This window comes from Myripristis murdjan, chromosome 16 (genome assembly GCF_902150065.1).
Source record: "Myripristis murdjan chromosome 16, fMyrMur1.1, whole genome shotgun sequence".
Classification (NCBI taxonomy): Eukaryota; Metazoa; Chordata; class Actinopteri; order Holocentriformes; family Holocentridae; genus Myripristis; species Myripristis murdjan.
The window spans coordinates 11,362,306-11,378,948 of record NC_043995.1 but is presented as its reverse complement, the minus strand read 5'-3'; the positions used below and the strand labels follow the sequence as shown (position 1 = coordinate 11,378,948).

The 16,643-nt window shown below is 42.3% G+C and overlaps 1 protein-coding gene across 3 annotated transcripts in view; it reads right to left on the bottom strand.

The window, feature by feature from the left end:
- ano10a (anoctamin 10a) overlaps positions 1–16,643 on the bottom strand; it is a 28,350-nt gene that overhangs the window by 3,294 nt on the left and 8,413 nt on the right. For all 3 annotated transcript variants that reach the window (XM_030071599.1, XM_030071600.1, XM_030071601.1), the window contains exons 13-14: positions 16,244–16,372; positions 7,687–7,803 (exon numbers count right to left, since the gene is read on the bottom strand). In XM_030071599.1, coding sequence (XP_029927459.1) covers positions 7,687–7,803; positions 16,244–16,372 — 246 coding nt within the window. The remainder of the gene's footprint in view (positions 1–7,686; positions 7,804–16,243; positions 16,373–16,643) is intronic.

The following is a 16,643-nucleotide window of genomic DNA, read 5'->3' as shown; positions in this document are numbered from 1 at the left end:
TGTCCCACTATTTGTTCCCAAACAATCCCACAATAACTGCTCTGTAATTATATTAGTAGGATCTCAGAGGTTCAGGCTGCAGACCATGGGCCAGTTCTGACTAATTCCCGTGGCGCCATTGACTTGGGACCATATTCCACCAACACTGGCCACCTAAAAACTCCGCAAAATCAACTATGGGATCACCAACTAGGGGACACACAAACGCACACACTCCCGGCTCTCCAATCATAGTAATAAGATATGTTAAATCATAAGAGTAGTTAGCAAATAGGATAGGTCTACAGCCCGAGAGGACACTTTGTTGTGAGTAACTCTGGTAGGCAAATTTGCAAAACAGACTGATATCAATGGCAGAGGAGCTAAGAGAAGGAGGAAGAGAAAGCAAAGACACATGCACGAAAAGAGACAAGTGCCTCAGAAAACATGAGTGCAATGATGACTGAAACTTAAAGTAATGATGTGTAATATGTTCACTGTTTTCCTCCTCTCTATCACTGACTCATATAGCACAAGTATGACTCAACCTGTAGCCAGTTAATGAAAGCTTTTCCATTAGCTGATGTAAACACTCGGTGTCTGGTATGCCTTTACTGGAAAAATCCTCCGACACACAGGAAGTGGAGTTTTTTTTTTTTTTTTTATGTTTCAGCAACAGCAGCAACAGTTTATTTGAAATAAAGAGCAGATGAACTGGGTAGTTAGCATGAGCAGTGATGGCCACCATGGAAACTCAGATTGAATCCTGCAGAGAATCCAACCACATGTTTGGACACACTGTTTGATTGGCATGTGCAAAAATGCCACAGCGATGAGCGCTGAGCACCAAAGATGGAAAAACAAAAAGATAATAAACATGGACCTGGTGGATTACCACTTCGAGGATTTGGATTCCATTAGCAGCTCCATTAGCCCACGTTCAAATTAGGACTAGCGAGGACAATTTTGCACAAGCTTAGCCTGAAATTCCCCGACCAGACTAGCAGATTGGTAGGCAAATCTCCATCCCTGGTCTCCCTCTATGCTGGAGTGCAGTGAAGTGCCAGTGAAGTAAATCCCCCCGGCCCCCTCCTGTCCTCAGGGCATCATCTCTCGAGCCGATGCCCCCGGCACACCAGAGAGCTCTGGCAAACATGTCCAGCTAATTGTCCTGATATGTCAGTATTGATCAGAGGAGAGAGGAAGCAGAGCTTTATACAGGCTTATTTGATCTATCACACACACACACACACACATACACACACACACATACACAAACAAGGAAGGTCTAGGCTGTTATTCAGCCCTCAGGGGTTTGGAAGCTACTCATTGTTTTGATGGTGCACTGTACCAGGATTATTAAGGCTATAGCTAAGACAACACAAGTAATTCTCTCTCTCTCTGTATCTTTGTGTGTGTGTGTGTGTGTGTGTGTATACATGCATGTCGCACAGTGGGACTGTAATGACTTGTCACAATCTGTGCTGTAGTCATGAAGTTTGTGTGTGTGTGTGTGTTTGTGTGAATGCAAGTGAATTGTGAACGTGTGCGTTTGTGCACGCGTGCTGGGTGTGCACCCGTGGGTGTGTACGAACCACACGTACATGCATCTGACACTGTCCTATTGTAATGACTTACCACAATCTGTGCTGTAGTCATGAAGCGAGTGTGTGTGTGTGTGTGTGTGTGTGTGTGTGTGTGTGTGTGAAGCTGCTCTGTGCTCCAGTCATCTAGTCCCAACCTGCCCTGCTCGGTCCTGTGGGGCAGCAGAATTCATCCATGTCAAACCAATGTGTTCGCTATTGCTGACTCTGCACTACACCCTCTGATAGTGGCTGCTGGAGTTCGTTTTAACACATACACACACACACACACACACACACACACACACACACACATACACACACACACACACAGCCTTCTATCTACAATCATTGCTTTTTAAAGCTGCACTAAGCAGATTTTTTTTTGTTTTCAGCCTATATCATAAAATGCTGCTGGAACTGAGTCATCATGCCCCCCCCCAAGTGAGAGGCCATATATTTTGCCATGTTTGCCAAAATCCTGATTTTTATTATAGTTCTTTTGCTGTAAGGTTAAACGGTTTTTAGCAGGACATGTTCAGTGCCAGCAGGAGATGAATCAACTTAAGAGCGAAATCCCAAACTCTTAAACTGTAGTGACAAAGTGTTCCGCTCGGAGAAAGATTAAAAAATTTAGTTGACTGGCATCAAATTTTATTATTTCTTGGTATTGAAGTCGTTGAAATTCAAACAGTTGCCTCTCACTGGCATATGGTCCGCCAATATGTGAGAGTGCCCATTAAACTTAAATGTGCACTATGCGATTTAATCTGAGCCACTTCATGGTATTAAGAGCAGCAGCAACTTTGTATGGAAATTCTTCACAGAACCACTTGTCTCTCCCTGCCTCCCCGCCAATGACCCTCCCCTCTAAATGTAAAAATCATGGCAATATGGAAGCAGGCGGAGGACAAACTTTGTAGGACGAGCTCTGTGCCTGCAGGCTTACAGCTAAGCGAAGGCAACTGTGTTGTGTTTTGTCACGTTTCGTGTCATGTCCTCTTTATGAGTCAGAACCAGCGTGGTCTTTCTGCCTTACAGCAGTGCCACCTCTTGCCTTAGTTACTGCACTCACTCGCTGCATGGATTCTGAATTTCTACCTCTGTGAATTCTCAAAAATGGGAGGGAGGGGGCGCTTTCTTTAAAACAGGAGAAATAGCAGGAGGAGCCTGAGTCTTCTGGATTTTGGCAACACTGGAGAGGAGGAAAAACGGGCCTAAACCGCAACATGACTGGTCCGCATGAATAGGTTTACATCATTGCGTCTCTCCAAAGCGCACATTCGTTTCAGGGTTGTTAAAAGGTTCTGTAATTGCATGGTGTGGGTTTAAATTGTTCAGAGAATGCTTTTGCATTTTGCTGCATCATGCCTGTGTGTATCAACAAAACACCGCAGAAACCAGCCTGTGTGGTATCATGATATTTTGCTGTGCTGCTGCTAATTTAATGTGGCTGCAGTTGTATCCATCCAGCAGGCTGAGAGCAGTGGCCTCCAAACTGGGGTCCAGCAACTCCATGGGGCCGTCTTAGGGGTTCGCCAGCTACCAAATATTTTTTTCTTGGCTTATCACTTAATTTGCCTTCTGTCCTACGCATGCTGGGGTAGAATCCAGCCCACTCACAACCCTGAACAGGATAAGTGGGCATGGAAAATGGATTGATGTCACATCATTTATTAGAAGTTAGCACTAGCAGTGAATGCCCTACTCTAATCTGATACATGCACTAGGACAGTCTCTTTATCAAATGGGGTTCTGTGCTCTGATCTAAATGAGAGGCCCTTCCCATGAAAAAGCATGTGTTCCCCCCCTCTGGTTCCTGTCTGCTGTTTACAGTCTGCCTGGCTAATGAACTCAGGACTGAACTATGGACGGATCTCATGACGCGCCCATTCAATTGCTGTGATTGATCTGGTCAGATGCAGAGGAAGGTGACTTGTGGCTGGAGAAGAGCAGCCAAGAAAGTCACTTGACGATCACATCAGGCGTCTCGTGTGGGAAACCGAGACGTCTCCTGACAGCTCTATCTAACATGCGTCGCCTGTCTGTGTTTGTGTTTGTGTCTGGAGCTGCTCTGATGTGATTTTTGTTTTTCGGTGACCAACTTGAATATTTCATTTTACCACTAAGGCAAAGTGCCAGAATTACAGAGTACATTTTGTTCAGCTACTGTACATTATCACTCTGCAGAAAAATGTGGTGGAGAAAAAAACAGTGTGATGCAGTTTAATCCAATAATATCCTCTTGTCTAATTTTGTAATGTAATTAAGAGATAAAGATCATTTTCAGCATCATCAGTTCCTATAGTGTTCTCCTAAGTGCACAGAAATGTCTGCCTTCTGCATGTTAAAAAGCTGAAACTGTAAACTGAGACTGATTTGCATAGCCTCCATCTTCTCTTTTAAATTTACACTCATAAAGCACTTACATAACTGCCTTCATTTCAGTTTATGGGTGTGTTCACACCAAGCACGTTGGCAGTGATTTATTCTAACTCTGACACGTTTACTTGAGTCGCTTCAGGCAGGTAATGACAAAGTCATGTGAACTGTACTCTGAGACTACCTGTATGCAGATGAATGCTGACATCTGATGGCCAGCAGTTACTCATAACTGGAAAGCCAAGCAAAATGAAAATGAACAAGGGCAAATTGTCCTTCTGGTGTTCTTAACAAGAGCAAACACCAGAGAAGTCCATCATACTTGGCTTAGGTTACAGCAACTAAAATCTGATTTATTTTGTTACCATCCTGCTGCCTGAAGTCTCTAAACCTGGCAAGACAGTTGACCAAAATGTTATCCAAGAATGATCTACAGTGGTCCTTTTGTTTACACGTCCTGGTTCACTTGTATTTGGGTAGTGTGAGTGTAATAAGCCAAATACGTAAGAGAAACAAAGTTAATTCTGCTATTATGGTTCAGACCAAAGTGTGTTAACTCTCCCTCTCCCTCATCTTACCTGTCTGTCTCTGTGTTTAAAAGCCAGCTGACTTCAGTCGCTGTTTTGATCTATCTGACCAGTGGAAGACATGTGTAACTGCCCTCATTAAGTTCTTAGTCTGTCTCAGTGTTTCTCTGTCTGCCTGTGTCCCTGCGGCCACTGCAAACACAGATAATTGCCAGTGTCAAGGAAGAACAATGTTGGAGCATCAGGGGAGATGTTTGATACTGGGGAATTTCTTAGGCATTGGTTAGGTATTAAATTATGCCGGCTATTATTAAGCATCATCACCACTAAATTCATTTTAATGTCGGTTATCCTGATGGAGAAAGAAAATGTTGAGTGATTATTATTGAAATGTTAAAGAACACCAAACCTTCAAACAAATTACATCACGTTCACAACACAAAAATCAGAGTTAGGTCATTAAATGATTAGTCTGAATTAACAAAACTCATTATGGATTCACTTTACCTATTTATTCACCTGTGGAAGAAAAAAAAAAACAACCAGGGACAAACAAGCAAACACTTTGTCTGACGGACGTCAAACAGTTTAGTACATGACCAAAGTCTGCAAACCAATGTGATCCAAACTCACACAGCCAAAGCTACTTACCGTCCATGGAGCTGGCTCTGCACAGAACCAAGAGACCACAGAACAGCACTGATGAACCCAAACATTAACTCTCACCACAGGAAGCCAATGAAATACACCAAGCCATGGCAAGTATTTCATTGTAACCCCACCCCACACAGGATTGGCGATGTAATACATTTCAACATGGGATACTGTGGACGGACAATCGTGTTTTGAATTACTTGTAGCCCTGAGTAAATGTGAGCCAATGCCTTCAAATGGTAAACACTTCAAAATACTGCATGTATCCTGCATTAGTACCACCACATTTTCCGATCAGCTCCTCTTGTGGGTGGAGAAACAGCCAAGCAGCTATGCAAAAAGTGTGAAAAAACTTCCACAGTGGCTGCATCTGTATCTTATCACGGCTGTGCTTCAGCAGCCGGGCAGTGCAAGACCCTCTTACGGGCGGCACGTGAGAGAAATGATAACTGAAAGCCAAACAGCTCATCACAGAAGCACTCAGCCCTGTCAGTCGCCATCAAACAAATGGCTGTGGAGCCAGGCGAGCTAATGCTTTACAGTGCAGCCATATCGATACTATTAACATAGGACACACCATTCGTCTTCAGCAAAGTGCTCTGGGACATGCATCAAGAGCCTGTTCTGAATGCAAAATGGGAGGCTATTAGGCTAACATGTTATTACAGACATATGCATGTGTGCTCCGCTTTGTCTGGCGCGGGTGAAATGTCAGAGAAGCACACACCAGGCTAAGAAGCACTGTTTGTTCTGATACTTATTTTTGGATTTTGTGTAGTCTTAGTCTTTTGTCGCAGTGTGGCTAAAAGTTTTAGTCACATTTTAGTCATTTTGTTTTGATTTAGAATAATTACTGTTAACTTGACCTCTCTGACTGAATTAGTCTCAATTTAGTCATAATTCAGTCATTCTGTTTGCATACTTTATCGCTTGCTTGTATTACACCATACTCTCTCCTTTAGTAATCACAGATTTGCAAATGGGTGAACCTATATTTGTTGCTGGAATTTGAGGATGATGCTATTCCACGGTAGCATGCAAAAGACATGCAAAAGACAATTACTGGGAAAGTTTAGCCAGTGATAGGGTTGCAGTTTTAACTTTTATTTGCTGCTCATTAATGAATTTGGACCAAGATACAAGAGAAAACAAACTTGACTCAGTGACTTATGTGTTTGTTTTGTTATGTTGTCGTCAGCCATTATTATAAGGACTTTAGTTTTAGTTTCAGCAAGTTTTTTTCAGTGTTTTAGCCAGTCTTTGTCATTGTCAGTTGGTTGGAAAAAAGGGTGTTTAACATTAGTCACAAATTTTGTTGACTAAATTAACACTGCAAAGCAGCTACTGTGGCTTAGACAAGATCACAATGCAAGTTTGTGTGTGTGTGTGTGTGTGTGTGTGTGTGTGTGTGTGTATGTGCCATCTATCTGAGCTAACATCTGATAAAATGGTAGAACCTCATTAAGAGCACAAACCAGACACACAGAGTTAATCTGTTAACTCGTTAGCTAAGCAGAACTCAAGAGGCAGGAGCGGCGTTGAGAAGCCTGCCTTTTGGGTCATTAAGCGATCAGGACTGGATAACAATACTGATGAGGCAGGCAGGCAGCACACACACACACACACACATACACACAGAGTGATAATACTGATGAGCTTTCCAAGGTCTGCGTCAACACATTCGACAGTGCCGTTCACGCCCGATGCGGTGGAGTCACTGAGCCGTGATGCTGCTTGTTGCCTTGCTTGGTGCCGTTAGTCATGTCCTACTGTTGTCCGTCATTAGGTGACTGCTGTCAGCTCTGAATGACACAAATAAGCCTAGATGTTGTTTCTCTGGGCACAGACCATCTGTTTGTGTATGCAAGCAGTTATCATTAAGCACATAGTGATGGATTTTAAGAAGATACTTACTGCTGGGAAACCTATTAATGTTTTGCTTTGACTGATATTACCCATTGTATGTGACTGTGTATGGATGTCACAGTGTACGTATGAGAATTTGTCAATTTTTGCAAGAAGATCATTAAAGTGTCATCTTACTTTATTATGTGTCAGAAATTTGTCTTAGTATGTGTTATATGTCTGTTAGAGTATGTTAGTTAATGTCAATCAACATTTCTTGGGACATTACAGTCAGTCTATTGTTGAAGAGCTTTGTTATTTTTTCCATGCACAATGCAGTGCATACATGCAGTAACAGGAAGTGCACTGATTGATTGATTTCTTGCCATTTCTTGACATCTAATCATCATCCAAAATAAATAAAAAGACTGAACAGTTAATAGGTTGAAATCACATTCAAGGCTGCCACAAGATTTAGCAGCAGTGAAGTTAAAAAAAAAAAAAAAAAAAAAAAAAAACAGAACAGTTTTCAAAGATGATAATGCTATTACTGCTCCCTAAGATACTGCATAATGGAAAGTGACAGCTATATTTGAAACCATGAAATTGCAAATACACTGTAATACTTCAGCCTGCTCAAGCCTTCAGCTTTGGTTGAAGATACTGTTATTGTGAAGTCTGCCTCCATCAAGAAAAACCCGATAGCCAGTTCTTACCTTTTTCTTGAGAGCCTCCAGGGATTCAAACTCCAGCCGAGACAGTTTGATCTGGATGTGTTTGGGAACATCTGGGATGAGGAAGGTCAGGATGAACTTCAAGGCCAGTAGCCCGTGCTGAAATCACAGAATAATAAACAAATCAGGAGGGTTAATATACTTCAGGGTCACTGTTTTTTAACTTTGGCTGTGGAATCCATAATGGGCCTTGTTTCTGACTGAATCCCATTGAAAAAAACGTACCTCTGACCCAGGAGAAGACTACATTTTCTCATTTTACATCGTATGTTGATAAAGTTGAGAATCCCCTTTTCCCAAAACAGACACTCTACATAACTTGTACTACTGTTTTCACTGCCCTTGATGGAACATTTTGCTGAAAAAGCACAGAGAGGACAGAACGGGAAGGGAATGACTGAGTGGAAGATCAGAGAGAAGCAGAAAGCCTCTTCATCCACGTCCTTGAAGCTCAGTGAGGACAAGAAATAAAGCACTTTATAAGTCCTGGTCAAAACAGCAGAACACAGAATCAGTAAGGTATATTTACAGGCACACCAAGATCCTCTTATTGATCATAATAATAGACCTCATAATATACTCAAGTATCTGACTCGTGTACATAATCATATCTCATTTACCATGGCCGGGATAAACTCTCATTGTAATTACAAGCCTTTATCCTGGGAACGCCGGATAATCTGCCTGGGATATAATGCTGAAGAAAGTATACAGTATATCTCATTTAGCGTTGGTTTCTGCATATGGGTCAGTTTACATGAGCAGAACAACGTGTTTACTGCAGACAATGTTGATCGGGATGTGAGCATCTACCCGGAATGCTATGTAATTTTAAATTTGCTCACGGGGGAGAAATGCTGTTATATCTCCGGCTCTCCTCTCCAGAAGAACCCTGCTTCTGAAAAACACCACATAACTGAATCAGCACGGTCTGTGTTTTTCCCATGAAGATGTATGCTGAGCAGACACAGTTCCCACACACTTCGACACACACATGCTTGTGTGAATCCTCACGAACATGAACACGCACACTTATGAGGGCGTGTTGCACACACACACACACACACACACACACACACACACACACACACACACACACACACACACACACACACACACACACACACACACACACACACACACACACACACACACACACACACACACACACACACACACACCTGTGCCAGTCCATCTGGAGGACTGCCAACTGCCATCAGCTCCTTTGATTCAAACCCCCTTTTCTCATCAGAGTAATGGATTCATGTATGCTAGGTGTAACAAATGGTGTGGAGTGAAAGTAGATCAGAGGGCATAGATTATTTCAGAGAAATATGTTCCATGGTTATCAAGGTAAGTGGTTGGAGCGAGAAGGATAATTACCAGCTTCTAGGCAGTCCATGGTAGAAAAAAAGTCTAATATTCCCTTAAAAAATACATATATTAAGGGTTTTCAGGTGACGTAACGCCCCAAGCTGGTGGCCATGTTGGAGGTCCTCAGCTCCACAATGGCTGAGAACAGCTGATTGAATTTCTAAAATAACAACTTGCTCCTTGTAGAGTAGACATGATTAACTTGTGATCTGCCCTGGGAAACTGATCTTTTGCCCACTACTTCCTAATGTTAGCTTCTACAAGAAATGTTCCCACGAAGAAATTTGGACCTTATATGATAGTTCCCTTTTATTCACAAAACAAGTAAACATGCCGTCCCCCATCAACGGTCCTGAAGTGGGCATGGCTGTGGGTCAACATTTTGTGGCAGTCAGCTAATCCGTTTGGCTGTCATGTTACTTTTTCTAGTATGTCGCCCCCACTGACATGCCCCCATCTGAACGACATGAAAAGTTAATCAGGTTTTTTTCTGTGGCCAATGGCATACCTGGTCAAAGCTTTTTAATGAGATGTATCTGTTTACAGTCTTTTTGTAATATGCCACACTGACACGCCCCCTTGTGGCCACAGGTGTGAAAGCTGCTTCTTCCTTGGTCCAGGACCAACCTTCCCACCAACTTTGGTAGAAACTTGATTATCCATTGGGAAGTTATGATACTGTGTCTAACCTACAAACGGACACAAACCAATTATTAGTCCCCACCATTAGATTTCATCAGGATAGGGAGCAATGGCTAAATGCCCCACACCCACATCACTCCGTTATGAACTATCTTTTTTTCTAGCCTGATTGTTAGCAATTATTTGCCATTATTTGTCATTATTTGAACACATGAGGTGTGGCTGCAAGGAAATTTGCGACACAAATTCTGTTCTATTCTATTCTCCCAAGGCTTGGCACAAAGACAAGTGCAACATTCTGGCTCAAGAACCACAGACTAAGAAATTTTGTCATTCCAGTTAGCACAGCGACTCCACTAATGAAAAGGCAAAACAAGCAAAGAGATCCCTGGTCTCAGAGGCTTGTCACAGTGATTGAAATGGTACAATAAACACTCCAGCTCTTAGCTGATTGCTAATGCTATTCAAGACTAATTTATATTTCTCTGCGTTCAGCAGTACAAGGTTGGCCTGAGACCAGGAGAATGCCTGGTTAAGACGGGAAGGGGAATGTGACTTGCAGTTAAAAGGGAAGGTGAACTGTTCCCGCTCTTCTCAAGGCCAAACACTGAGTAGCCTATAAATTCGCTCTCTGTTTTACATAATGAATTCAGACTTATACTGCTCAGTTTGAAAGGTGCTCTCATGTCACTGCAACAGTGTAATGAGTATTTTCATTGGGCAATAGAATTTGGACCGATCCTGTCCTTCATAAATGTTCTAGATATGACCCACAGGTCTCCTGTCTCTCACATTCCCAACAGGCCCAGATGTCTTCCTATTGGAGTCCTGCTAAAGACACTGAGTTGGTGACAAGAGCATCACTTATGGTAGCCCAAATTATGTCTATTATCATCTTAACTGTTAGATTAACCACAGTGCAATAGTAATTTGAGGACTCAGTGGATGTCAGAGCCTTATAACAAAATCCTGTTGTCGTGGGATCACACAGGTCTTGGGGAGGAAGTGACTAATGAAAAGTACAGTGACAAGACTGGTACAAATCAGAGGACCATGGTGCCACAGCTCTTCCCGCTACTCAGCATTCAGCACTTAATGCTGTTACCATGGCACCACTTCATTGTTAATTGGAAAATTAGCATTTCAATCCACCTTCAATCCAACTGATGAGGAACTACTAGCTCTTCCATTTCATCTCTAATACGACATGAGCAGAATTTCTAATTCAAACTCACATGCTTTGGCACATGTTCAGCTGTGGCTCCATTACTAGACTTCACTGTATTTCTTCTGGGCCTCTGCTGCTTATACAAATCACCACAGGTTCATACCAATAGGCAGGGTCTTTACTGTGCTGAAGGAAGGCAGCCAGAGAGCATAATGACTCAGTCTCCAGACACAAAATAGAGTCATCAATCACAGCCATCATTTACCTTTAGATTAATAGCTAATAGGCGCCAATATGACCATCATAGGTTTTAAGAATATGACTACAAAAGACATCAATGACTTTGCTGTAATATCACCAACAATCACAGTAAATGTGTCAAGATACATATATTACTGCAGTCCCTGAAGCACATGGTATGACACTGAGTCATAGCTAATGAATCAGAACTTAGTCAAAATGGTGTGCATCCTTGCTTTCATATAGTTAACTGTTATAGTTAACAAGTACTATCCATAACCAGGATTACTTTAACTGTGGGATCTACCAGTCTGGCCATAAATCCCGATTATTGCTGGGAAAACCTTAATCCAACTTAATGTAACTCCAACCACACATGGGGGTTGAACTGTTCAAGGGTGCAGCTACACTTAAGTCCAAATGTTTGTTTTCCCGATCCCATGACCATCCTACTACAGCAGCTAAAGTGAGAAGATTAAACTGACCAGTGCACTGAGAGCTAAGCCCTGTCAGTGTGACTTGATGGGAGGCTGGGTCACGCAGTGCGATGCTTGGCTAGACTAGCCAAGGCAAGGCAACTGGCGAGTGCTGCTCGTTGCTTTTGGTGTTGCCGCTGAACAAATGCTAATCTGATTATCTGACAACCATCGTAATGGGATTGCTCTGTGGTTGGCAGCTGAAAATAACCTTGGAGAAAGTGACAAACACAAATAGAAAGTGACAACACACATATGTGCATCTGTGTTTGCACAAGCAGTCACTGACAGGCCAATGAACACACAAAACACACCTAAAGGTAATGGGTGTCACTGTGCTCAGCTGCAGTGACATGCAGCAACTGTGTTTGTCTCTTATGATATTACAACTGTTGTTCTGTACCACCTCAAGGGCTTAAGTTTAGACTTAATTAAGTGCAATTAGGAGTCGACCTTTCACACTAGTGATTATTAAAGCTAATTAAAAAAACTAATTAAAATCAACCTGCTAAACCTATAATGAATACAGTCCTGCTGAAAGTTTGATGCAGTGGAATTAATAATACAAACTTAGAAACATTCACTGATTGACTCATAAGGGCACAGTAACCTGAACATTGCAGAAAAATGTTCTAAAAAATGAATGAAAAGAATCAAAATACAATAAATAGCAAAAAATGAACTTTAACTTTTACTTGAATGTGTCACATTTCATTGTTATTACATGTGAGTAACAGCCTCTCAATTTTAAATTAGACTGTTGAGGGAGTTTGGAATAATTCCTCGTGCATGAGAGTGAATTTTGAAAAGAAGCTGATATTTCAAGGTGCATTTAAGTCGTCCAGATGCTCCACTAGTTTCATCAACAACCATTCACCAGGGTTTGTGATTAGCTAGAGCCCTGCTTTACATACAATGCAGATAAAAAAGGACTTCAAGATTGACCAATAACTGAGAAAACACTGACGGGAAATCCTGTACCACAGGTTCCTGGCTCCCAACAGGAGGGTCACTAAATCATAACTAGAGCATGCAAAAAGACAGGCCACAAATACATGCTGAGATTTTGTGATAAAAGTCCTTTTTATCATCAAATAATAAACACTTGCATGTTCTACGCTTCCACTATCAAGCACGAAATTGAAAATTAAATATAGTGTCCATGCCAGGTCATAAGAAGGCGTCCCTTCATTTTTAGGGGTTCGTGAGCTGAAACGGTTCAGAGCTACTAATCTGTTGGCTCCGCTGCTCTGAACTGGGCAGATTATAAGAGACAGACCCGTGACTCTGAAAGAAAGTCTCTGTCTGTTTCTGTAGCTGGCTGGCCGGTTGCCTGGTTACTGCTAAGTGAAGCGTATGAGCCCTATACAGTAATTACTCAGGTATCATAGCACCGCGGCTGGATAGCGACGGGGCGCTACCCTCTCACCCACCCCTACCTCAGAGCCATAACGAAGATATGAGAGGGCTGAATGGTTTCTTGTATATTTTTAAACCCTCAATTCTTTTTTTCCCTCTTTCATCATTTACTCCACTAAAAACATTAATGCTGAGAATGACTGGGGTCCAACTTGTGGCACCCAGTTGGCTGTTTGACCATGTTTTAGATGAAGTGGGAGAGCAATGCTGTTGCACTTTGAGCTAAAGAGGGTGACTGACCCGACAAATGACCATCAAATGACTCGTGAACAGAGACAAGAGAAAAGAATTCTCATAGCCTGAGAGAGAGGGGAAGAGTGTATCGGAAACATTTGTGGTCATGTACAGCTCTAAAACACACCACTAATACTGTTGGGGTTAGAGGTTCAATTCCCACTGGGAGCGGCCCTGCTAAAAAATGCATGCACTCACGGGCCTGTTAACGGCTTGAGATAAAAAGTGCCTCTCCAATGGCAATATACTGGATGTTGTGTCAATAAACCCCCCCACCCCCATAGTATGCTTAACATCCTACAACCCAATTCACATTATTCTTGTTCTCCTATCTCTTTAATAGCCTGCTTGCTCTACACTAAGAAAGAGAGAAAGAGAAAAGGCGAAAGAGTGAAAGAAATCCTCGCTGGCTAGAGGAAATGTGCTGGATGGTAACAGGGAGGAACGTGCTTAGATGTACAATCGGCTAGTGACTCAGGTTTATCACATACAAACACACACACACAATGCTTTTCCCTCCCCCTCCTTCTCTCTCCAGATCTATCTGTTCTTTCTCTCAATCCTCTTCTCCCTGCCTGCCTCTCCGTCTCCTCCCCTCGGTCTGCTTCTGCGTTTATTTCATTAGCCGACTCTTTTTCACTTCACCTATCTCTGCTTTGATCTCTGCCTTCTGCTATCGCTGGCCAAACCGTATATAGTATGGAAGAACACAAACCCACACTCGCACGCACAAAGCTGCCTGAGCTCGTGTGCCATCACATGCAGTACACCATGGTAAGATGGATTGCTGACACACACATCCACACAGAAAAAGAGACACCAACAGCTTCAAACATGCTGTGAGCTGCCCTCTTTTTTCCCCCCGTGTTCACCGGTGCAGCACCTCGCCTTCTCTCCTCATTCAGGTGAGAGGGCAGTGTATAAGTCAATAGAGAACATCACCCCCGGGGCCAGCATGCAGCCTCCTGCTATAAAAAGTCATGTTCACTTCTATTCATGCCAGGAGACAATAGGAAAGAGGTGGGGACCGCTGGGACGGTACGTGCTCTCTGTTAGTGCTAAGACATACAACCACTCTCTACAGGGAAACAGAAAATTGTGTTTTACATCCCAAACATTCCCCTTGTTCAATTTGATCAAGAATAGAAAACTGATTAAATCAGTGTGAATTAATGAGAGGGAGCTGAAGGAGACACCAGAGGGTAAATGAAGTAAACATGTTGTTTTGTTGTTTTTTGTTGTTTTCCCCACCAAGATTTTACATGGTATTTCGAGAGTATTCCACATGTTTGATTATAATTCATGTTTATGGTGTTTTTCTTTTTCTCCACTTTTTCAAAGTGTTTTTGCTCCTGCGGCTAACCTTTCACATCTACAGAAACTATTGGATTTTGGATTTTTGGCCCATCATAGAGCACCAGGGCCAAAATAGGGTCCAAAAAGAGACCCATTGTGTCACCCAGCAAAATGAGGAATGGTTTAGTTTCGGCACAATTTAGCCTACAGGATGTTAACCTTGACTTGGGAATCTTTACAAATGGGTTTCACTCTCATCATTCATCTCTCCTACATGTAGTGGAGACATGGATGCAATTCAATACTATAGTATCAACAAAACACAACAAAAATCTTTCAGTACAGGGTTCCCTGGAAAAACATGTGTGTTTATTTGAGCGTTCATGCAAAGAAAACATTTGAAAACCTGTATATTATGGGCAGAGCATGGCTAAATTGACGAAATCTATCTCCCAGGCTGCATAAGTTTGGGAACTCCTGCCAAAAGACAGATTAACCAAACAAAAGAACTGAAAAAAAAAAAAAACACACATCTACTTTCCCTTGTACTGTACGGTGGAGGTGAACTATTCATTTGGCTCTCGATGCACTCGGACCATACGTTCAATCAAACATGCAGAGGATCAATATGACCCAGTTTCTGCCTCACTGTAAGCAGTGTCTCGGCGGCACAGTGAGGTACAGTAGACTTAGCAGTGCATTTTTACAGCTGGAGACAAAAACTAGACAGTTAGAACAATTCCCCCTCAGGAGCTTGTTAGAGCAACAGAAACATACAAATGTATTCTCTATGATGTGTCCTAATGAAACCTCTCTGCACTGCATCCTCCTTCCTATTCAACACAGCCCAGCTATTTCTCTGTTTGTGTTGTTATTTTGAGCATTTCCTCTGGAGGCAAGAGGTGTGTGTGTGTGTGTGTGTGTGTGTGTGTGTGTGTGTGTGTGTATGGGAGGTGGGATGGGGTGTTGTCTGTGCTGTCTGAGTAGAACACAGAGAAAAGAGGAGTGGGCTGATGTTAACGTTAATAGAGATAGACTCGAGAGAGAATATGGAGTGGAACAACTGGATTAAACATGTACACACAAACAAACACACACACACACACACACACACAAGTACACACTGGCATGTCTCACACAATGCTGGAAAACATGCCTGTACACACACACACGTATCCATGTAAACACATTCGCACACATTTTTTTTTTCCTGACACACACACAAATACACATTCACACACATACACACAAATCTGCAGGAATCTACTTGTGACTCTGGCTCCATCTAGTGGGAAAAGCGCTCTAGCAGCGTTTCAGTTCATGGTGTAGTAAAATATACACATGCACGCAGATCAGGGATGTGTTCAGTTCACTTTTCATTCTACTTCATTTCCAGAGGGTAATTTCCTTCCTTAAAAATTCAGTTATAAAAATTTGTGTGGCGTAAAAAGAATGCTATACCCAACCAACAGGAAATTAGCCAGCAATAAATGCTCTAGCCAATGACTGGCAGTCTCTATTTGTATAAGTGTATAAGTGAACGGTTAAAAAAACTATAAAAAAATGTCTGAATTATGCTAAAGAGGTTGTGTGGACTCACTAATCACAGCACAGAGGCCTCCTGTAGGCTTGCATGTGTAATCCAGTGTGTCTTTGTGTGAATTTGTGTGGGTGTGCTGTGTTGCATTACCTCAACAGCCGCTATCCATAGTATGAGCTGTGTGTCCGACTCAGGGAAGTAAGCCTTGGCTTGTGGTGACATGCCAATGAGCGCACAGTTGGTCACTATGGCTATCACACTCATGGCCTCTAAGGCAAGCTGGGAGGCAGAGAGAAATACAGAAAAAGTCAGCTACAAACCGCTCTGTTTAGATTTGAAAAAATAGAAATGGGTCAATACTGCTGAAAAAAGAAAGCCAGACTGTATTTGAGGTGGATTCATGCCAGCCAGGAATTTACTGTAAACTAAATAATATCTTGTTCTTCATTTATCAATCATGTTCAAGAGGGAGAAATGTTAAAAAATGCCAATGGTGATTTTTTTTCTCACTATACAGGTGTAATATTGCTTTGGACAGCATACCCTCATT